This window comes from Neophocaena asiaeorientalis, unplaced genomic scaffold (assembly GCF_003031525.2).
Source record: "Neophocaena asiaeorientalis asiaeorientalis breed wild unplaced genomic scaffold, Neophocaena_asiaeorientalis_V1.1 scaffold87, whole genome shotgun sequence".
In the NCBI taxonomy this organism is placed as follows: Eukaryota; Metazoa; Chordata; class Mammalia; order Artiodactyla; family Phocoenidae; genus Neophocaena; species Neophocaena asiaeorientalis.
This window is the reverse complement of record NW_020175432.1, coordinates 5,100,223-5,124,430: the sequence shown is the minus strand read 5'-3', so window position 1 is coordinate 5,124,430 and position 24,208 is coordinate 5,100,223. Positions and strand designations below refer to the sequence as shown.

General features: G+C 47.2%; 1 protein-coding gene across 4 annotated transcripts in view; it reads left to right on the top strand.

Annotated features, from left to right (window-relative positions):
* The window catches only part of CACNA1A (calcium voltage-gated channel subunit alpha1 A), a 234,454-nt gene that overhangs the window by 105,785 nt on the left and 104,461 nt on the right, over nucleotides 1–24,208 (top strand). For all 4 annotated transcript variants that reach the window (XM_024767374.1, XM_024767375.1, XM_024767377.1 and 1 more), the window contains exons 4-6: nucleotides 3,722–3,813; nucleotides 6,787–6,939; nucleotides 10,343–10,536. In XM_024767374.1, the coding sequence (XP_024623142.1) occupies nucleotides 3,722–3,813; nucleotides 6,787–6,939; nucleotides 10,343–10,536 (439 nt within the window). The remainder of the gene's footprint in view (nucleotides 1–3,721; nucleotides 3,814–6,786; nucleotides 6,940–10,342; nucleotides 10,537–24,208) is intronic.

Genomic DNA, 24,208 nt, shown 5'->3' with positions numbered 1-24,208 from the left:
ATCGGCAGGCGGACTCTCAACCACTGCGCCACCAGGGAAGCCCCGGGGTCTTATTTTAATACAAGTCAGATCATGTCTCTTCAGTGCTCAGAACCCTCCATGGCTCCTACTTCACTCGGAGCAAAAGCCAAAGTCCTCACCGTGGCCCACAAGGCCCCGCGCCATCAGCCGCATCACCCCCCAGGCCTCATCTCCTCCCACTCTCACCCTGGCTTACTCAGTTCCAGCCACACTAGCGTCCTTGCTGTTCCTCACATGTACCTTTGCACTGACTGTCCCTCTGCCTAGAGTTTTCCTCTGACATATTCCTGTGGCTCACGTCACATCTTTATCCCACTGACTCTTTCTCCATAACTGAGCTGTGTGGTCCATTCACCACTGGCCACGTGCGGCCATTGAGCACCTGAGCTGAGATATGCCATAAGTGTAGAATATGCACCAAGATTTCAAAGACATGCTCCGAAGGAAAGAATGGATAAAATGTCTTGAGAATAATCTTTCCTATTGATTGCCTGTTGAAATGATGCTTCTGACACACCAGGTTAAAGAAACTACATTTATTAAAGTTAATTTTACCTGTTTCTTTTGACTCTTAATGTGGCTACTGGAAAATTTTTCATTTCACACGTGGCTCTTCTTGTTTTTTCCTTGTTTTGTTTTCCTTTTTTCTATTCTGTGTTTAATTGAAGTATAGTTGATTTACAATATTGTGTTAATTTCTGCTATACAGCAAAGTGATTCACTTATACATATATATACATCCTCTTTTTTTATATTCTTTTCCATTATGGTTTGTCATATGATATTGAATATAGTTCTCCGTGCTGTACAGTAGGACCTTGTTGTTCATCCATTCTATATATAAAAGCTTACATCTGCTAACCCCAGCCTCCCTCTCCATCCCTCCCTCACCCCCCTCCCCCTTGGCAACCACCAGTCTGTTCTCTATGTCCAACACATGGCTCTTCTTAAAGTTCTACTGGGCAATGCTGGTCTGAACATCCTTAGCTCTGAACTACTTCCCTGCCAGGCAGGAAGAGCAGTTGGCCTTTACCAATTGATATGTGTGTCATCACTCCCCTCACCCTGCCCCACGCTACCAGTGCACCCCCTTCTCTGCACTGCTTTTCTCCCTTGTACTCATCACCCTGACATCTGGCATATTTACTGCGTTTATTCTCAGCCTCCCCCATGCAAACAGGGATTCCTATGACTCGTGTCCCCAGGACCTAGACAGGGCCTGACACGTTGTAGGTGCCCAGTTAATGTTTGTGAAGTGAGTGAATGAAAACTCCACAAATGCTTGTCATTTTACTGTGCATGCCCTCACCAATGGCTTTTATCTGCCAAGAAGGAAGAAAGTGAAATAGACTGGTGATCTATAGGATGGAGTTGTAGGAATGCCAGTGAATATCGGAAAGTTGAGAGAGGAGAAGAAAAATAGAATTAAATGAATGAAAAGTTCTTTGGGGTTGCGTGGCATGGCCCCCACCTATACTTCAGCTTCGTGGCACCACCCAAATCCCCACCATGCACCATCTCATTCTTTGAATTTGCCAAGCTCCTTCCCACCCCAGGCTCTTCGTCTCTGCCATTCCGTCAGCCTGGAAAGTTCTTCCCCCACGGACCAGATTCCTCCTCCTCTCCCATGAGCCCTCAGCTTGAGACGGGGTCCTCCCTGGGTCCCAGACGAGTTAACACTACCTGCTGTGTGCCCTCAGAGCTGTTGTTTTCCCCTGCTCTCTCTAAGAATGCATGACACCCGTGACGGATTCATTCTCTGTGTGCCTTTTTTGGTTAAACATTTTTCTCCCACATCAGCTCCGTGGGGCAAGGAGGACCTCAGGTATTGCTTTGCCCAGCACACAGGGCGTGTTCAGATATGCATTTGTTGATGGTGGAAAAGGAGGTCAGCCCAACCTAATAGACCCGTCTCTGCTCTAGGAATAGTTGGGAACATCCCTGTCTTAGTCTGGTGTGCCTCCATGTTGACCGTGAAACAAGGATTCAGGTGCAAGTACTTCATCTGGGAAGTGACTCCAGAAGTGTGGGTGGGGGGCAAGGGTGGGGAGACAAGGAAGAATGAAGGGTCAAGCAGGTTACCCGCTGCAGGCAGCTGGGCTCAGCCTCTCTGGGAGCCTGTGTAGAACTCACAACTCAGAGGATCTGGGAGGAGGGGCAAGGGAGCTGGGGAATTCATCCACCTACTCCCAGCAGTCTTTGGTGGAGGGCTGCTCTCACAGGGGAATTCACTCCCTGGGCCTGTCTCAGCTTCAAAGAAAGTCCTGAGGCAAAGGCGTGCCAATATTGGTTATTTACAGATGCAGATACTGGTTGTCTCAAAGACAAAGAGACGTACTATATATAAAATAGATAATCACCATGTGCCGTAACTACTGAAGCCCGCACGCCTAGAGCCCACGCTCCACAACAAGAGAAGCCACCGCAAGGAGAAGCCCGCGCACCGCAACAAGGAGTAGCCCCTGCTCACCGCAACTAGAGAAAGCCCACACACAGCAACGAAGACCCAATGCAGCCAAAAATAAATAAATAAATAAATTTATTTTTTAAAAAGACAAAGAGATGTAGATACTGGGTATTCACAGATGCAGATATGGTTGTTCAAAGTAAAAGTCATAAGATCCAGATCCCTGGACAAAACTGAAGACACCCCCAAATTATTTGCGTGGTCTCCCTCCTCTTAACCACAGAGCCCTCTGTTTTTCAGCATTTCTTGCCCATCGTGTGAGGCTCCAACAACAGCGTCTTCTGTGGCATAGTCCCATGGTGGTTCCTACTACATTTCTTATTCAGGAAACACGTCTGGGGGTTCCTTGGGTTGAGGAGGGTCTCTGGGACCCCTTTTCTCACCAGCAATACTTTTTACAAATGAGGTCTTAGGATGGGGTCTTTACGGGGGGGGGGGGGCTTTCTAAGGGAGGGTCCTCTCACCTATCACTGTGATTATTACTCACCTGTATTTGCAGGAGTGACTTTTTGCCCTGAGGTTCGGGGTCTGTAGCCCCCTTCTGGAGCTGATGTCAGCTGGTCCGCCCCAGCAGGGCTACACCCATTGTTTGGGTTGTTTGAGTAGCTTAGTACATTTCCTGTGTTCTGGGCACAATGCCAAACACTTCACATGTATCAATTCATTTAATCCTCACACCCCTTTGATGTGTAGGTACTGTTGTGATCCCTGTTATACAAAAGGGGGAACTGAGGCATGGAGAGGGGAAGTAACTTGCTCAAGGTCACCCAACTGGGAAGTGGCAGAGCTGAGATTTGAACCCATGCTGGCTGGGATCTTAACACTAAACTGCTTTCTTGCCAGTTGGTAAAGAGACCTGAGCCCCAAAGGATCTGCCACTCCCCCTGGTCCTTCCCCCAGGGCCTCCCAGGCTCCCCAGGATCCATCCTGATTGTGAGTTGCAAAATACACTGAAAGTCACCCCGACCAGGTGCCACAGGAAGCTTCTGTTCTCAGCCGAATGTTTACTGAGTATCATCAACCATACACCTATTTGGGGTCTTCGTAAATCATCTTTTATCCTGTGAAGCAGGTGCTATTAACACTGTTTTACAGGTGACAAAACTGAAGCCCAGCCATGTCAAGTCACCTGCCTGTGGTCACCCAGCCAATACACCACGACATCGAACCCCCGCCCACCTGTCTGACCCTGAAACCCACCTTCTGCTTTCTGTTCTGGCTTCTTTCTTCCAGCATCTTGGCAACAGTTGGGACGGAGTTTGACCTAAGAACGCTGAGGGCAGTTCGAGTGCTGCGGCCGCTCAAGCTGGTGTCTGGAATCCCAAGTGCGTGAGTTTCCAACCGTGACCAGGGGTCTGCTCAGGGGTCCCGCGAGCCCTTGGTTTCCGCTCTGCATAGCGTGTCACAGGAACCCTTGGGTGCTTCCCCAGCCTGGGTCAGGGCAGCCTCCACTTTGGGGAAGTCCCTCAGGGGACTCCCCACCAGGCTGCAGGTCTGGATGAGCTCCTGAAAGCCAGCCGGGAGCCTCACCCATCACCACAGCACCCATTTATTGAGCGTTTCTCTATCAGGAGCCATGGTAAGCGCCACCCAGGTCCTCAAACTCACAACCCTGTGAAGTCGATAATGCTGATATCTCCATTTTACAGATGGGGAAACTGAAGCTCAGGGCGGCTGAATAATTTGAGCAAAGTCACGTGGCTGAGAATGGCAGAATTAGGAGTTAGCCAGTCTGCCCCCAAGCCTGGTAATACTGGTGGCAATGACCGTTACCATTCATTGAGTGCCTACTGTGTACTGGGCACAGCAGAAAGAGCTTTTTGTGTATTCTCTTAGTTCATCCTCACCATCACCCAGTGAACCCATTTTACAGATGAAAAGGCGGAGGCTCAGAAAGGTCAAATGACTCACCTGAGTTCTTAAAGCTTGACAGCAACGAGCTCCAAAATCTATACTCGTTCCATGCTATTTTCTCATCCTCCAGGGACGCTTCTACTCCAGATCGTTTGGGGGTGGCTGCACTATACAGGGTCAGGGTCAGGATCAGGTTCAGCTGGAAAAAAACAAAAGAAAAACAAAGCAAAACAGGGCTAAACTTTTTCTGTCCTACTGCCTCAGTAGTAGTAGTAGTAATAATAATAATTCCTATTTTTTAACATCGTTATTAGAGTATCATTGCTTTACAATGTTGTGTTAGTTTCTGCTGTATAACAAAGTGAATCAGCTCTACGCATACATATATCCCCTCCCTCCTGCGTCTCCCTCCCACCCTCCCTATCCTTCCCCTCTAGGTGGTCACAAAGCACCGAGCTGATCTCCCTGTGCTCTTATTTTTTATTTATAAGCACTGAAGTAGGTTCTGTTATTACCACCAGTTTACGTTTCATTAACTTCGTTCTTCAGGTTCATTGCCATCCAGATTTAAAGAGTAAGATTTTCCACATAACCACCAGCAGGGTCTTTTTGTTAGAAAGAAGGCACTTCTACTCAAGTGTCTGCAAGATTCCAGTGGGTGCCTACGTCGTATTAAATCAAGGGCCATCCCAAAGCTAATACTAATAAGAATTTTTGTTTAATGACCACCTATGATGTGCCAGGGACTTTGCTAGGTATGAACCTTCTCATTTAATCCTGAGAGGGAGGTGCTATTCTAATCCCCATTTACAGACGAAGAAACCAAGGTTCAGAATGGGAACTTCCCTAGAAGCAGATTTAGATAGGTGTTCAGATGCACTTGCTTTATTGGGGAAGTGCTGTCAGGAGAGAGAGAATGAGGGCAGCAGGACGGGGTAGCAGAAGAATCTGAACAAGGATGCAGTCTCAGCCGGATCCTGCAGGGAGCTCTGGAGTGTGAATAGCGTCAGAGTTGTTTCACTTGAGGCAACAGGCTGGCCTTTTGTACTCCTGTGGTCAGTTATTGGGGGTGGGAGGTGGGGAAGCGATAGCCTCCCAGGTGAGGAGCTTTTGATAACCAAGGGCAATACTATGAAAAGAGGAGCATCTGGGAGCCGTTAGCAGCAAATGCCCACAGCAGCTGGAGGGAGGGTCCACCATCTGGCCTGGATATCAACTTCAGACAGTGTCCAGAGCCTTAGCCACTCGGCCACATGCATCACTCACCCTTACATCTTGGACCCCTTGGAGGAGCATAGTACCCCTGTGGTCTCCACCCATCAGGAGGTGCTAATCGTGGGCCATGGGAAGTTCTTCTCATCAAGAAGCAAGACCCAAGCTATATGTTTGAATCCTCATTTTAACCATAGACTTTCCTAAACATACAGAACAGTGGTTACAAACAGAGGATTTGACATCATTCCGACCTGGATTCAAATCCTGGCCCTGTTATTTATCAATGCCCTAAGGTGAATCATGACATCCGCTGAGCTTTGCTTCCCACCTCTGTAAAATGGGGATAATTTTACACGTGAGCCTGCCTCATGGGGTTGTTGCTAAAAGCCAATGAAATAATGTCTGGTTTCTCAGGGTTGAAACTAGGACATTGACTGCTTTCCCAGGCAGAGCTGCGACTAGCGTATATGGCGCCTTTGTATGAATTAGGAAAAGACGCCCTCTCTTGGTGGAAAGAAGTTAGAAAAAGTCACCCCGCTCTGGGTGGAAGCCACCGGACACCCAGGAACGGGGCTCAGAAAGCCATGAATTTCCACCTCTTTCTTGCCCAAAATGTCATCAACTGGGACAGCCTATGTCCAATACTTTAAAAAATATTTTAAAGATAAAAAGTGGGGCTTCCCTGGTGGCGCAGTGGTTGGGAGTCCGCCTGCCGATGCAGGGGACGCGAGTTCGTGCCCCGGTCCGGGAAGATCCCACATGCCGCGGAGCGGCTGGGTCCGTGAGCCATGGCCGCTGAGCCTGCGCGTCCGGAGCCTGTGCTCCGCAACGGGAGAGGCCACAACAGTGAGAGGCCCGCGTACCACAAAAAAAAAAAAAAGAAAAAGATAAAAAGTGGGGAATTCCCTGGCGGTCCAGTGGTTAGGACTCCGAGCTTTCACTGCTATAGTCCCGGGTTCAGTCCCTTCTTGGGGAACTAAGATCCCACAAGCCGCACGGCGCGGCCAAAAAAGAAAAACCAAAAAAAAAAAAAGTACTCTAAAATATTAGGAGGAATTGTTCCTATTATTATAACAGGCAGCCTCTGTGTCTTCCATCTATCTTCCCTCACTATCGCCCAGTCCCCAGCCTCCTGCATGCTCTGGGTTCCCTCAGGAGGCATCTTGGGGGTGGGATTTGGGGGTGCCTTCTCATGGGCCTGTGGGGCCTCTCTCTGTGTGTTTCCCCAGGTTTACAAGTCGTCCTGAAGTCGATCATGAAGGCAATGATCCCCCTGCTGCAGATCGGCCTTCTCCTATTTTTTGCAATCCTTATTTTTGCAATCATAGGGTTAGAATTTTATATGGGAAAATTTCATACCACCTGCTTTGAAGAGGGCACAGGTAGGTCCGAGCAGCAGCATATTTTTTTCCCAACCTTCCTCCCCTTTCTTTTCTCCCTTAGGGATAAGCTCCTGCAAGGGATCTACAGGGGTTTGCTTCTTTCTCCTGGAAGCTGGGAGAACCTCCTCCCGAAAGCACTGCAGGCAAGGCAGGGGGTGAAACAGTCCCCGAGATCTTAGTTGTTGCTGGGGCATTGCATTGGGGTCCCCGAGAAGCTATCTCGGGGTGAGTGGTTTATTTGGGAAGTGATCCCAGGAAGCACCATCAGAGGCGTGGAGAAGTGAGACAGGGAAGGGAAAACATCTAGTAAAGGGGGTGTTATCAAGTAGGTTACCATCTTGGGCAACCAGACCTCAGTTCCATTGGGCACCTCGGGGAAACAACGTACGTCACACTCAGAGCCATCCCACACATGGGGCGAGGGAGCTGGCTACTTATCCACCAAATTCTGTCCGACATTGGCAAGGACTGCCCCCTGGGAGGGCATTAAGGCCCTGGCACTGCTGGCTGCCCTGACACTGGGCTGGAGCACGTATCAAAGGTGTTTTCGGTGGGAGCATGTAGGGGCAAATGACAGCAGAATATAGGCGCAGTGCCCACAGCCTCTGCCTAGTTACCTTGCAGTGACCCCAGACCCTAACGCACGCTGAGTTCTAAAGCCTTCTTACCCTGGAGGAGAGAGTCGAGGATGGCTCCTGGTCTCCCCCTGAATGTGCCATAAAGACATCCCGCTGGGAGTCTTGGCATCAGCCAGTCAGAACCAGAGCGCAAGCAGGATCTTGGCTCATCCGCTCCCGGCACTATGCCAGTGTCAACCCCTTAGCTGCTGGATCAAGAAAGCGGGGTGGGCACAGGAGAAAATCCAGGAGGGCCAGGAGGCACAGCCCTGGTGCTCATCTCTGAATCAGCAGTGGGGCAACGTGGTTGTACAATGCTATCCACACATTCAACGACCCAACAGCTTCCAGATACATCTTTGATTAAATCCCCTGCTATCCAAGCCTAGCTACTTGCTCTCTGACCAAGAACCAAATGAAATCAAATAGGAGGGAAGCCTGTATTTCAATATTTGGACCACGGGCCGTCTCACTGTGGACCGGCTGAATGACAGCGCTAGTCGTGCGTCAAAGAAACCGTGAATTGAGACAGTTAAAGCCCAAAGGGGAGCCCGTTGGGAAGGGAAAGAGATTTCAGGCCTGTCTTATTAGGAAGAAGATTCTGACCGGGAGTGGTTTCCCATCCACCTTCTCTTCCCGATGACCCCTGGGTAGCAGAGCCCTCTCCGCCAGACCTCCCAGAGGGCAGCAAAACCCAGTAAGGAAGGTTTATTTGAGATGCTTTTATTGCCTCCTTTTTCTTGCTCCTCCCGTCTCCTTCTCTCCTGGGCTTGTGAAGTTTGCTCAATATGGGATGTCCTAATTATTTCTTTCCCCGATGAAGAAGGTGTTAATTGAGGCAGAGCTATTTCTGCTCCTGGCCTCGTCACCCAGGCAGAAATGCTAGAGGGAGAGATACAGGGCAGGGCCCCTCGGAAAAATCAGCCGAAGATAGAGAAACCAGGATTCCTGGATCCTAGGTTTCTTGCTGTTGTTGTTGTTGTTTTCTCTCTCTCTCTCTCTCTCCCTCCAGCAAAGGGGACAGAGGACTGGCTTGAGTCTGAATTGAGGTTTTAAGGGGACAGATGTGGGTGGGGCAACCGGAGGGTGGGAGGCCTTGATTTAGGGAGGATGACTGAAAAGCTCGCAATTAAAAATATAAGGCATGTGAGTAAGAGACAGATATAAACAGACACCCAGGCAGCAGGTTAATTTTAAAATATATTTATAATCAAATTCCTCAGACTCTCTGGATGGTTGCTTTTCTAGAAGCAGCCCTCAGTGGGGGGTGCACATTGGTGGATAGGTATTGAGCCAGACTTGGACACAAGGTGGAAATGGAGAAGGTTTTGGACAGAGGTGACCTTCCCAACAAACAATGGTTCTCATTCATTACAGGAGCCCATGGAATTTTCCCCCTTGCCATGAGCCTTATGTTTAAAAGATTTTGCCTTCCAATCTGTATTCATTAAATAATAACCCCTGTACCAAATCTGGCCTGAGTGGGGAAGGGGTTTCCCACAACTTAAAATAGTGGCCGATGTGTCATCGCTTCTTGAATAGTAGGTGTCCCTTCTGAGGTGGTAAATGTCATTTTGCATGACCTAGAGTTTCTATTTAACCGGAGTTTCAAAGGCCAATAAGATTCATGCATTCTATGTTGGTTTATTTCACTCTGTTGCTTACCAAGTGGAGGTTAAGAATGGGCTGCAAAGCCTGTATGTAGGCTATATATAGCCTATATATAAATATATCACATTGAGATATATTTTTGTTTAGTGGGAGCTTGAGTTTACACACTCAGCTGTTTGATTTTTTGTCGGACAGTGTCACTCTCTGAAAACCTTCAAAAGTATCGTTCACTGGATAGAATCCCCTCATATCCGCGGCTCTGGTCCAATGGGGAAAAGCCTGGGATATTCTGTGCTCCCCTAACTCCCCCAGAACAGCTCCCTGAGCCCAATACATCTCAAGAAAATAAAATTAGGCTACAGAAGAATAACACAACACAATTGACAAATTTGTCCTAATGGAAGTCTGGAGAACACTGCCCCCAACCACCTCAAAATGCACACAGCACAGTTACCAAAACTGACTGTATTGGGGACCTTAAAGTGCATGTCGACAGATTTCAAAGGGCAGAACAATACAAAACATATCCTCTGACCACAGCACAATTAAGCTGGAAATCAAAGTTTTTGGAAATTAGGAGACATGCTTCTTATTTGTGGATGCAATGGTAGGATGTCTGAGATTTGCTTTAAGAATATTTTAGTGGCAAGGTAAAATATTTTAGTATGGGGAGGGGATGTGGATGAAACAAGATTAGCCCTGAGTTGATAAATGTTGAAATTGATGATAGGTACAGGGGAATTCATTATATTATTCTATTTTTGTAGATATATGACAAATTTTTAGTGCTTCCTGGTTATCCATGAGTCAAAGAAGAAATAATAACGGAAATTGCTAAATATTTTACTTGAACGATAATACTAATGCATGACAGAATTTGTGAGATGCAGTTAAAGCTGCATTTAAAGAGTAGTTTATAGCCTTAAGGAACATTAATTCATCCCAAAAGTTGAGGAAAAGAACAAAAAAGGAACAACGCTTAGAGAAGAAATTAATGAAATGAAAAACAATGACTAGGTCAACAAAGCCAAACACTTTGCTTTTTGGAAAAAGACTGATAAATTCATCTCAATAGCCATTTTTCTTCAACAGCATTGAATCTTCGCTGGCTCCTGTTTCTCAGAGCTGGTTTTGCTGGCCCTTTCCCCTGATTTTTCTCCCCTTCCCTTTCATAGATGACATTCAGGGTGAGTCTCCAGCTCCGTGTGGGACAGAGGAACCTGCCCGCACCTGCCCCAATGGGACCAAATGTCAGCCCTACTGGGAAGGGCCCAACAATGGGATCACTCAGTTCGACAACATCCTATTTGCAGTGCTGACTGTTTTCCAGTGCATCACCATGGAAGGGTGGACTGACCTCCTCTACAACGTAAGTGACAAGGGGTCGTGGAGAGCCAGGACCAGCCAACTCCTGAGGCTGCAGTGGAGGGAACCTGAGCCGGGGAGGCAGCCGAAGGACAACTCAACACGGCCCCCCAGGAGAGCCGGCCTAAGGCTCAGTCCTTTGAGGATATGGGAGTGTTGTCCTCAGAACTCTAAGTAGAGAAGGGCCCTCGGGAGATGGAGATCTAGAGGGCACACAGATGCTGAATAATTTTTAATTGCACAAGTTTTCAAATATAATTCTAGATTTTTGAATATGTAAAGGTTGTGTAAGTTAAAAACCAACATAGATGAGAGATAGAGAAGTGTCCTTGAGCACCTATGCAAAGGGGCTCTGCACTGGAGCCCTCACTGGCCCTCCTCCAGCCATGCCCCTCCCTATGGGGCTGACAGGAAATGTCTACCAGGAGCTAGTGCCACCACCACTCCACTTTCTAGATCACATTTTGAGTCATCTTAGATCCTAGAATTCCCTCCCCAAGCCCAGATTCCATGGACTTGAATGAGATTCTTCCATGGGTCTGTTCTCTGACTACACCGCCCACTTGTATCCCCTGAGGGCCAAGGGTGTCCTTGGGGTGGCTGTTGGCACAGATGTGGCTGGAGTTTGGGCATGCAAGGTGGTGTGTCCATGCATGTGTGTGTGGAGCACCCCCTCCCCTGCCTCCAGGTGGCAGGCCATGGTCAAGGGGCAGGGAAGCCTGTCCCCACGCCATTATCCAGTGCAGACATCCAGATTCTAAATTCCAGACTGACCTTCCAAGTGCTTATGAAGGTGTGTTTGTAAAGGAGACACATACAGCACATTTTATTTCGGAGCTTTTAAATATTTACACATATATATGGGCCTCGGTTGGTACTCTTGTCCTAGGTCTTGAAAATGTTAAGTTCAGGTCAGAAAAGATGTACACTCCTACCTGCCCCCCACCTTCCATCCTGCATAGCATCTCTAGGAACAGACAGCAGATTTGAGATGCTCAGGCTCTTTCTTGGCCCTGACCTGCAAAGAGCTTGGGCTAAAGGCTACACCCAATTGGCCAAAGCTTGCTTGGGCTCTAGGTTTTTTTCTTTTCTTTTTTTTTTTTTATTCTATTTATTTATTTATTTTTGGCTGCATTGGGTCTTCGTTGCTGTGCGCGGGCTTTCTCTAGTTGTGGCGAGCTGGAGCTACTCTTCGTTGCAGTGTGTGGGCTTCTCATTGCGGTGGCTTCCCACATGGCAGAGCATGGGCTCTAGGCATGCGGGCTTCAGTAGTTGTGGCTCACGGGCTCTAGAGCACAGGCTCAGTAGTTGTGGCGCACAGGCTTAGTTGTTCCGCAGCACGTGCGATCTTCCCGGACCAGGGCTCAAACCCGTGTCCCCTGCACTGGCAGGCAGATTCTTAACCACTGCGCCACCAGGGAAGTCCCTAGGTTTTTTTTCTTTACAAGGCTGTTGCAAGAGGAGGCATCAGAGGGAAATGAACCCTCCTGGGAGTGAAACAGAACTGGGAGACAGGAAGGTAAGGAAACTTAGGCAGAGAGTGGGGGTGGAGAACAGGAGCTAAGTAAAGTCTGAACATGGAAACAGGTTATATCATGGGGTTGGACATCCAGAAAAAGGGTCCGAGGTTCATAGGAAGACAATGGAGATGAGCTCAGTGGTGGATGAGGAAGTGTGAGCAGGGACACGAATTTCCAGAGGGTTCTACAGTTGTAAGCACCATCATCTTAGGGGATATTTGCCCTGGAAGCTTAGAGCTGAATCACCTTGGGGGAAGCAAACTCGGGGGAAACAGTTGAGAGAACAGAGTCAGGCATCAGGCTGCTTGGGTTCCCCTCCCGACTCCACCACTTCCTTGCTGTGCAACCTTGGACAAGTCACTTGGGCTCTCTGTGCCTCCATTTCCATGTGTGCAAAATGAGGAGAAGCACAGGCCTACCTCACAGGGCACAAGGACTGAGGGAGGTGAATATATGTGAAGATTTATAACAGTGCATGGTCCAAATTTGTAGGCCAAATTTTCTACCCCAAAGGGCACTCCTTTTAAAAATGTAAATGAATTTTTCAGTGTGAAAACTCCAGCAGCGCCTGAAGAAGTGGAGTGAGCCATTGGGTCCCACTTTATTTGCCACTCTCACCCCCCTGGTAACTGCCACTAACTCAGAGTAGCCTTCTAGAATTTTCCATGCACTTACATCCCACAGGCATGCTTTGGGTGGAAACCCAGGGAACAGGAATTTGAGCCTGATGCGAGCCTAGAGCAGTGATAAATTACCACAAACCGGGTGGCTTAAAACAACAGACATTTATTACCTCACAGTATGGAGGCCAGAAGGTGTCAGCAGGGCCAGGCTCCCTCCAAAGGCTCTCGGGGAGAATACTTCCTTGTCTCTTCCAGCTTCTGGTGGCTGCCAGCAATGCTTGGCATTCTTTGGCTTATAGAGTATCTGTTGTCCACTGGAATACCCCATCTTCACATGGCCATATTCTTATAAGGACACTGGTCGTATTGGCTTAGGGCCCACCCTACTCCAGTACAACGTCATCTTAACTAATTACATCTGCAGCAACCCCATTTCTAAATAAGGTCACATTCTGAGGTCCTGGAAGTTAGGACTTCAACAGATCTTGGTGGGGCAGGGGTGGTGGGGACATAATTCAATTCATAACATCTCCCAAATGAAGTGCTTGCACCTGAACCCTTGTCTGGGGCTTCCTAAATTAAGGCAACCTCCCCCCAACCCTGAAACACAACCACTAGGACAACTCATTGCTAAGGGCAGGGGCTAAGTGGCATCTTTGAGTTTCTGCTGACAAAGACAGAGCTATTGCTTTTCCAGACTCATTTGGGTCCTGCCCTTGTGCTCTGCCATTTGCCAGGCCTGCCCTAGGACTCCCTTAGCTCCATCCAGCCACAGGCAGGCACAGTGTCTGGACTATCTGTCCTTTATGCTTGTGCTAGAGCCAAGCCCATGAGCATGACCTCACCATCCGCTATCAGGTGAGATCCATGGGAAGAGTCCAGAAGCACCTGATCCAAGCATCTTAGAATCCACAGGCACAGATGCCAGATGGATGTCATCCAGCTGGGTGGGCAGTGCTTTATGATCCCAACATCTCATTTCTTTTCTCGGTATCATTGAAATCCATTTGTTTATTCCATAATTACTTATTGAGTGCCTACTGTGTGCCGGGAAATGATCAGGTGATCAGGGACAACACAATGAAGAAGACAGACAAAAATCCCCATCCTTGTAGGGGAGACAGATGTGACCAATAAACATAAATAATAAGCTACTCAGAAAGTGGAAGATAGATGTTAAGCAAATACGTAATGTGGGACGTGGTGACATGACCTGTGTCATCCTACGAGGACAACAGCAGGATAAAAGGACAGGTGTTGGGGTGTGGGGGCTAGTTTAGGGCAGACAATGAGGGAAGGCTCCCCAGAGGAGGTGACATTTCCACAGAGATGGAGAGAGCCAGGCAGATGTTTGGGGGAAGAGCGTTCTTGGCAAAGGGAACAGCAGCTCGCCTACACGGTGTGCTGGGGCCCCATCCAGGTTTTTCCCTTTTCAATTTGTCTCTTTTCTTTCCCACTTGGCTTCCTGGTTAAAGTGCCTTTTAGAAAAAGCCTAACCTTAACTAATCAGCACCCCGTCGAAGATTTATATCGGGATGTGCACCCCAGCGTTATTTGTAAAAATAGAACAAAACTGGAAGCAACTGGTTAAATACCGTATGGTCCCTCCATATGATGGAGTATCATGTCATTAAAAATCATCTGTTGGGAGAATATTTAAGGATGTGGGGAAATGCTCACCATATAATGACAAGTCGGGGGGGGAACTGATTTTAAAAAAAGAATCAAGGTGAGGTAAGCCTTATGTCTTAGTCACCTCTGGCTGACATTACAAAACACCATAGACTGGGCAGCTTAGACAGCAGAAATGTACTTTCTCACAGTTCTGGAGGCTGGAAGTCTGAGATCAGGGTGTCAGCGTGGTCCGGTTCTGGTGAGGGCTCTCTTCCTGGCTTGCAGACGGCTGCCTTCTCACTGTGTCCTCACATGGTGAGGGCAGAGAGAGAGAGAGCAAGCTCTCTGGGATTAGTGACTTTTACAAGGACACTAATCTCATCGTGCGGGCCCCACTCTCATGACCTCCTGTAACCCTAATCACCTCCCAAAAGCCCCATCTCCAAATGCCATTACATCGGGGATTAGGGCTTCAACACATGAATTGGGTTGGAGAAGGGACACAATTCAATCTGTAGAACCTTATAATCTCAAGTGTGTAATTTTGAAAATATAAGGAAAAAAGGCTGGAGTCCGCTGTACCAAGATGACCTTTAGGTAGTGGGATTGTGGAATCTTTATCTTCTTGATACTTTTCTATATTGTCAAAATTTTCTACAATGAGCACAATTTACTTTTATCCTCTTTTTTTTAATTGAAGGATAGTTGATTTACAATATTGCATTAGTTTCAGATGTATAGCATAGTAATTCAGTTATTTTTTTGCAGATTTTATTCCATTTTAGGTTATTACAAAATATTGAATACAATTCCCTGTGCTATACAGTAAATCCTTGTTGCTTATCTATTTTATGTATAGTAGTTTCATAATTTACTTTTATAATCAGGGAGTGCATTTAAACTTGTCTTGCTAAGAGTTTAGGAGGAAAAAGATTTTTGGTTACTTGTAGACCAGGAGATGGGGAGGAAGGACAGGAAAAAGAGCATTTTCTGGGTGCCCATTGTATGCCGGGTGTTTTTATCTTATATTACCTGTCCAGAGAGAGTCCACGTCAAAATATATAAGTTACTTATTGATTGACATAACAATAATAAATGGTCATTTTATTGCTTTATTATTAAATAAACAAAATAAGTGAAGAAGAGACAAATCTTCCCTACAAAAGAATTCCATTTAATATATATAGACAGTCCCCCTCCAAGAATGGAGTTTAATCTTTCCCCCACCCCCAGTTTGAGGATAGGCTGGACTTAGTGACTCACTTCTAAAGAATAGCATAAGGAAAGGACATATATCATTTCACAGTGGAGAAACCTAGAAGACACCACCTTAACCAAGTTACAAATTTTGACATCCCAGTGGATGTGTGATCATCGGATCTTTGATTTAATATGATGAGGAGGGAACCTCACCTCCGGGGTTTTCTTCTCAAAGACTCATAACCCCATAATCGTAGGCAAAACATCAGACGAACCCAGATTGGAGGGCGTTCTGCAGGATACCTGAGCAGTTCTCTTCAAGACAGTCAAGGTCGTGACAAACAAGGAAAGACTGAGAAACTGACCCAGACCAGAGGAGCCTAAAGAGGCGTGACGACTAAATGAAATGGTGGATCCTGCATGGGATCCTGAAAAGGGGGCAAACCCAAATAAAGTCTATAAATAACTGGTGAAGGAGAGATTACTGTCACCCATTTTACAAATAAGACTCTGGTTGAGAAAGTTGCCGGAGGTGGCCAGACAGGAAATGGCAGTACCAGCCTGCAAGCTCTGCATTCCTCTTCCCTGTGCTCTGAGCTGAACCCAGAGAAATAGATATTGGTGGAGAGGGGGAGAGAGGTGGGGGGTTGAGAGAGGGAAAAGGAGGGAGGGAGAGAGGAAGGGCGGGCGGGAAGGAGGGCAGTTAATTTTCAAAGGAGGAACTTCTTAAAACTCTCACCAAGTCTGGGGCAGAAAGATGGAAGATTGGAAGCAAAGAGAATCCACCTGAAAGAATTTTAAACCTTGTTGAGCCACAGACCCCTTTGTCAGTGTAATGATTTTTAAAGTCTAATAAATTTAAAGACTGGAGATGGTGAAGGAAGACAAATGTACTGAAATTGTTATAAAAATATTGTTAAAAACAGATTGGTGACGTCGTTTTAGTGTTTATAACACATTGCCAACAGGACCTGGCAATGAGTCAGATGACCCCCATAATTTCATGGGAGTGTTGAAGCTAAAAGATTTTGTGGGATATCTGTGAACTACATGTGATTTCTGTGGGTGAGGGGCATCACCGGTTCTGCCCACACTGTTGCAGTTTGCTGCCTCCCCTCGTGATGGAAGAAAATGCCCCACTTTCTGGTGGAAATTAGGGGAAGTGAAGGATTAACTTTTTCCCATGCAAATTCACAGACTCCCCAAGGATTCCCACCCCAGTTGAGCCTGAGGGAATCTCACAGTGATTTCTGTGGTTGCTTGGCTAGGAAAACCCTCCGAGGAGGTTAGCAAGTAACTGAAATTCTCGCTGTCCGTGTCTGGCTCAGCCCCCACCACAAGTTACCCAATCCAAAATGTCAAGAGTGCCACTGTGGAGAAACTCTGCTCTAGATGACCAGGGATCCTTGAAGATGGGGCATTGAGGCATCCCTGGGCATGGTGGACCTGCCCACATTATGATTTTGTAGTGGGATGAGTGCTTATCCAAGCCCAAAGACCACAAAGGCAAGTATATTGAAATTCTCTGCCAGAAGTGTGGTCCGAGTCATGTCTAACTGCCATAAAATGAACCTCAGTCAACATAGCCGAGCTCTACCCTTGTCCTGGACCTCTGAAGGACCCAGAGGGCTCCTGTGCCCATTCCTGGACCTTCCTGGGGCCCACGTTGGATCTGGGCAGCCTTCTGGAATCCTAATGGGCTATCAGCTATTTCCTCTGTACCGCACTATTCTGGGTGTTTCTCTGTGCACCAGCCTGTGACTCCTTGATGGTAACCTTCTAAGGTAGAACCTTAAATAGTCCCATTTTACAGATGAGGAAACTGAGGGCCAAGGCCACACACAGGGAGTTAAGGTTGGAATCCAGCTCTGACTCAACACCAGTTCCCTCAGAATCTGCTATTTGCTACCTCCCATGGCAAACAGGATGGAGGACTGGCTCTCTGAGCTCAAGGGGGCGGCATGGGGAAGCCCAGGAGGGCTGCACTGGAGCCATTTGCTGGAGACAAAAGTTGGTGGCTCTGTGTGTTGCTTGAGCAACAGGCAGCCTTATTTCACAAGGACCCCCTCACCATATGTGCATGCGTGACTCAAAAACAAAAAAAAATCAGAAATCACCTCCACCCCACACAGAGGACATTCCCAACATGCTTCTCACTGAATGAGCTAAAACAGCCTGTGGGTGCAGTGTGGGCGATGGGACTTGCCCTCTCTTAGTTGCTACCAGGGTGGGGAGAGGAAGAGTCTGGGGCCCTGGCAGGACCTGTACACCATTCCCTGAGAGCCTGCTGCATCCCTACCATCTTCCTTGTGTCATCAACTGATCCATAAAACAACCTCATGAGGGGAAATATTTTTAGGTCCATCTTCCAGATGAGGAAACTGAGGCTCACAGGGATGCAGTGACCTGCCAAGATCCCCTAGTCAAGGGTAATGAAGTCAGGATTTGAACCCAGCACTGGGCACTAACTGTTACACTCCCTCCCTCTCTCTATGATTCTCACCTTCTCTGTTTTTTTCCCCTCTCTGTCTTTGTCTCTCTTAATTCTTGGTCTCTCTGTCTCTCTGTGTTTCTTCCTGTCTCTCTCTCTTTCTCTCTCCTCCTTTCCTTTCTTCGCCTCTTTATTCCTCTCTCTCCCCCACCTCTCTGTGCTTTTCTCTGTGTGTTTCTCTTACTCTCTATTTCTATTCCTCACTTAATGGCAATTAAGAAAATGGTAAAACTGTGCTTAGTTGATGATTATAAATGCAAGTCCCTTGACAAATGGTCACTAACGGTTGAAACTGATCTTTGACCTAAGCCCGTGTATAATTCATAGATGTTTATTTTGGCCAACATCAAAGCATCAGATCTGGGGGAGTTTAGATCACACATTCATTCAACTAACATTCATTGAATGTGTACTGCATGAAGGCAACGTTCTAGGCACCAAGGATATGCAGCAAATGGAAGAGACAAAAAATCCCTGTTTGGGGGGAGTTGACGTTTTGGTGGGAGAAGCAGGCAGCCGACAAGATAATTAAGAAAATTTTATATATATGGCAGAATCTTAAATATTTTAGGCTTTGTGGGCCATGCAGTCTCTGTCACAACTACTCAATCTGCTTTCGTAGCACAAAAGCATCCACAGGGAATATACATAATGAATGGGCATGGCTGTGTGCCGACCAGCCTTAATTTACAGAAACAGGTGGCATGTGTGGGTGGTGGTTTGTCAACTCCCGTGTAAGAGGGTGATGAAAGCTCAGGTGAAAAATAAAGCAGTAGAGGGGCTGTGGATCCTCAAGGTGAGAGGTTGACGTTCTTCTAATAAGACCTGAAAGAGGTGAGGGAGAGCCATGTAGGTATGTCAGGCAAGAGAGACCCAGGTGGATAGGACAGCCAGTGCAAAGACCCTAAGGCAGGAGTGGTTCTGGCATTTGTGAGGAGCCCATGTGGCTGGAAGTGAGGGAGTGAGGGTGAACAAGGGAGCTGAAGAGGCCAGGGGAGGTGACAGGAGACCTCAGAGGCAGAAAGACCATATAATTCGCTGCCCAAACCAGGATAATTTTGAGAGTGAATGGGGAAAGGAGAACTCAAAAAATAATTAACAGGCGTTGCGTGATTTAATAACAGGTACAAACTGGGACAGACATACGACCTCCCTCATGGCCACTGTGGGGCTTTGGCTGTTTCACAGTCAAATCCACCCCATTTTTATCCCTTATGCTGGGGAGCTGGGTGTTCTCTTGAGCCGAGGTTTGTTGTTTTTTTACATCTTCTATACTTTTTCTGACTGAACCATGCTCAAAAAAATTAGAGGAAAATAAGCCATAAAACAGAAGGCACTTAAGGATTTTACTGAGACTCAGCCATTTGTTTGATGAGTATCGAATGCTTGCTAAGCGCCAGGCATCACGCTAGGTACCAACAGTGTGGGGGTGAATCAGTATTTTCCCTCTCCTTTAAGGCTCTCATGGGCCAATTGTTATAAACAGAAAATACTATGTAAGTGCAGTGAAGGAGTGAGGTAGAAAAAAAAATCTGAGGGATACAAGCCAGAATGATGGGACTAGCCCCAGCTGTGCCATCCGCACCCTGTGTGAGCCAGGCAAATCATCTCCCTCGGCCTCAGTTTCCCCATGCACTGGAGATTCTGGGAATCAAGGGGTGTTGGTTGTCAGCTCAAACGGGCTCTACTAAAGTGACCGTTGTTGTCCCACCTGCCTCTTCGTTTCCCAGGGAAACAGCCTGATCATTGGGACTTGGGATAAATACATTTCCCTGTCATTGTTATTATTTAAACAATCCGCCCACAGGGACTTCAAATGCAAATGCATATATTGACAAAATGATTCAGAAAGCAAAACCTGCTTGGAAGTGAATGAGAGTTCTGTCTGTGCTGTGAGGAGGGGCAAGCCCTTTTGGCTGGAAGGCTTCTCTGAGAGGGGGCACAGTAGAATGAAAGGCTGAGTGACGAGAGGGAATTAACCAAGTCAAGATGTAGAAGAAACTGTCTCCAAACAGAGGCTCAGGGGACAACCAGCTCATTGTAATCTTGAACCTTAATTTCTCTGTCAGATATACAGGAAACATTCTTTTCCCCCATCTGCCTCCTGAGAGCCATATAAAAGTCAGTGAGAAAGTGATATTTGAGAGAAATCTAAAGGAGATAAAGGAGTGAACCAAGGAAATATCTGGGTGTATCAATCAGGAAATCTAGGTTACGCTGCGGTAACAAACATTCTCCAACGTCACTGTGATTTTCACAACAAATGTCTTTTCTGGTTCATGCTACATGTCCAGTGAAGGTTGGCAGTGAGGAAGAAGGGAGCTATACTCAGCAGAGTCACTTGGGACCTAGCTAATGGAGCAACCAGCACCTAGAACATTACCAGTTGGTATTCCAAAAGGAAAGAAAGCCCTGGAGGGTCCCACACTGGCAGTTCAGTGCTCTGGTCCAAAAGTGACTTAGGTATTTCCACTCACTCCTCATTGGCCAGCACTCATCATATGACCCTCAGCCAACCACAGGGAGACAGGGACGGGCCATCTTGCCGTATCTCAGGAAATATTTAGTGACAGCACTAATGAAGAATATTGTTGCAGGCAGTGGAACTCTTTGAGCCTTGGGAAGAAAGACAAGGTGATCTTGCAAGTGTATCTTTCTGGTGTTAGTGACTTTGACAAGCAAGCAGTTTCCCTCCTCCCCACATCCAGACTCATGAGCACACCCACGCCTAACCTGAACTGCCAAAGGATGTAAGACCCGGGATGGGAGGTTGATGTCCCCCACATTCTGTGCTATCACAGAACGGCCAAGGAAGCTCCAGTCTTTCGGCTTGGGAAATATATTTCTCATTTTTCTCCTGGGCAAACCCCAGGAAGCCCACCTACTGATCAAAAACTGCACCCAACCCTCTGCCAGCTTCTTCTCTGTGAGTTGTTGGATCCACAGCATGGAACTGAGTCATTTGGGCTAGATTGGAAAGAGAACAAGCATCTCTAAAATCAGGAAGCAGAACCAGTCCCCAGGGAGGGAAAATCAAGACAAGGGAGGAAGAAGGAGAGAGGAGGGAGAAGGGAGCACAGCTTGGGGTGGAGGATGTGGGCTGTGTGGGGAGCCACCTCTCATTCAGTCATTCAACAAACATTTATTGGACACTGCATGCGTGTCTGGCATTGTGATAGGGAATATAGCAGTGGGAAAAAAACACAATGTCCCTGCTCCATATGGAATTGACAGTGGGGAGACAGACAATGAGCAGGAGAAATAAGTATAGAGGAGGAGATGCACTAAGGGAAGAATAGAGCAGGAAATGAGATTAGAAATGAAGGTGCAACTGTAAGAGGCCATCAGGGAAACCCTGCCCGAGAAAGTGGCCTTTGAGCAGAGATCTGAAGGAGGTGAGGGAGCCATGTAGGAAATTGGGGGAAGAGCATTCCAGGCAGAGGAAGCAGTAGGTGCAAAGGCCCTGAGGTGGGACTGTGCTTGGTGCGTTTGAGGAGCTATAGGAAGGCCATGTGGCTGGAGTGATCCAGGGGGAGAATGACAGGAGAGCAGGGCCTGGAAGTGATGGGGTCGGGAGGTGGCACCTCTGCCATTTAGTAGCTCAGTTACTGTGTTCTTTGTCTGTGGCGGACATCACCAAGTACCACAACTGGATGGCTTAAAACAACAAAAATGTATTCTCTCACAGTTCTAGAGGTCAGAGTCCCAAATCAAGGTGTCAGCAGGGTTATACTCCCTCTGAGACTCTGGGTAGAATTCTTTCTTGCCTCTTCCTGACTTCTGGTGGTGACTGTCAGCCCTCAGCACTCCTTGACTTGCAGCTGTGTCCCTCCAATCTCTGCCTCCATTGTCACATGGCTGTCCTCTCCCCTGTGGGTCCCTGTCTTCACCTGTTATTTCTTCTTCTTAAAAGGACACCAGTCATAGTGGACTAGGGCCCACGATCGTGACTTCTTCTTAACTTGATGGCAGCTGCAAAGACCCTGTTTCCAAATAGGGTCACATTGAAAGGTACTGGAGGTTAGGATTTCAACATATCTTTTTTTGGGGGGGTGGGGCGTGCCATGCAGCATGTGGGATCATAGTTCCCTGACCAGGGATTGAATCTGTGCCCCCTGCATTGAGAGCATGGAGTCTTAACCACTGGACCTCCAGCGAAGTCCCTCGACATATCTTTTAGGGGGGATACAATGCAGCCCACGACAGGGACCTTGGGCATGGGACTTTACCTCTATGTGCCTTAGTTTCCTCCCCTGGGAAGATGGGGAGGATTACATACCACCTTTTGTGAGAGGATTAAATGAGCTCAAGTAGGCTGAGGACCTGGCACTGTGAGTGTCTTTTATGCCGGGCAGCGTTATGGGGCCAGGTTGTTCTAAGCATATCAGGGAGCTGGGGTGTGGGCAGATCCTGGGGTGGAGGGGCTGCCTTGGTACCAAGGGCCTCAGCCACTTCTCCCAGCCAGTCCTGCCCCTCTTCCCCCACCCACCCACTGCTCCGTCTCCATCCCAAACCTGCTTCCCGAGATAGCCAGACTTTTTTCTTCTGTTGGCCGGTGCAGGCTTTCTCTCCCTGGGCTCTAGTTAGCCCTGAGAAATGGTAACGAAAAGGCCTCAGCCACAGCAACATCATCAGAGGGGAAAGCACAAAGCCAGTCCTGCCTTCTGTCCACCCCTGTTCTGCTGACCCTTTTTTTTCTTCCAGAACCTCCAAGAAGCAAAGCATTGGAACTCTGTTAGAACAAGGGTGTGAGCAGGGGACTGGCATATTCATTGTCCCCTGAACCTGTCTGTGTCCATCACGGAAGTTGGCTTTTTTGGTTGGTTTGTTTTCTTTTTTTTTTTTAATTATTGTGGTAAAATAAGCATAACCTAACATTTACCGTCTAAACCATTTTTAGCTGTCCAGCTCATTGGCATTAAGTGCATTCACTTTGTTGTGCAACTGTCACCACCATCCATCTCCAGAACTTTTTCATCTTGCAAAACTGTAACTCTGTCCCCGTTCAACACTAACCCTCCGTCCCCCTCCCCCAGCCCCTGCCCACCATTCTACTTTCTGTCTCTGTGAACTTGACAACTCTGGGAACCTCATATAAGTGGAATCATACAGGTTTTCGTCCTTTTGTGTCTGGCTTATTTCATGTAGCATAATGTCCTCAAGGTTCATCCATGTTGTAGCATGTGTCAGAATTTCCTTGCTTTTTAAGGTAAAATTGACTTTCTTTAAAAAAAAAATGAAAAACTTTTTCTTGGTTCAAGTAAAATACACATATAGGACACTTCACAGATCACATTTGATGAATTTTTACAAACTGAACACACATGTGTAACCAGCACCCAGATCGATTAGGAAACAGAACCTTCTCAGCCCCAGAAGGTCCCCCTCGTGTTCCCTCCAGAGTCACTACCCTCCCCAAAGGATACTCCATCTGGACCTGAAACATCATCAACTCTTTTGCCTGTTTTTTGTATTTTGCATGAATGGAGTCTTACATATATGCTCTTTTCTGTCTGGCTTCTTTTGCTTGATGCCAAGTCTGTAAAGTTTCATGTGGTGGATGGCAGTCATTCATTGCGCAATATTCCATTTATCTTCACTCCTGTTGAGAAGGGTTCAGTTTGTTTCCAGTTTGGAACTGTTATGAAGATCACCACTATGAACATTCTTGCATGTGTCTTTGGCATACACAGGTTCACATTTCTGTTGGATAACATCCCCGGAATGTAATGCTCATGACATAGTGAAGGTGCGTGATTTAATTTTAGTAGAAATTCCCAACCCATTTTTCAAAGTGGTTGTACCATGTATTATGGATTGAATTGTGTCCCTTCCAAAATGCACATGTTGAAGCCCTAACTCCTAGTACCTCAGAATGTGACTTTATTTGGAAATGGGATCATTGCAGGAGTAATTAGTTAAGATAAGGTCATTAGGATGGGCCCTAATCCAATATGACTGGTGTCCCTATAGAAAGGGGAAATTTGGACACAGAGAAAGACATGCACTCAGGAAGAAAGTCATGTGTTGATGAAGGCAGAAATCAGGGTGATGCATCTACAAGCCAAAGAACCACCAAAGATTGTCAGCAAACCCCCAGATACCAGGGGAGAGACATATTCTCCCTCAGAGCCTCCGGAAGGAACCAACACTGCTGCTACCCTGATCTTGGATTTCTAGCCTCCAGAAGTGTGAACCAATAAATTTCTGTTGTTTTAAGCCACCCAC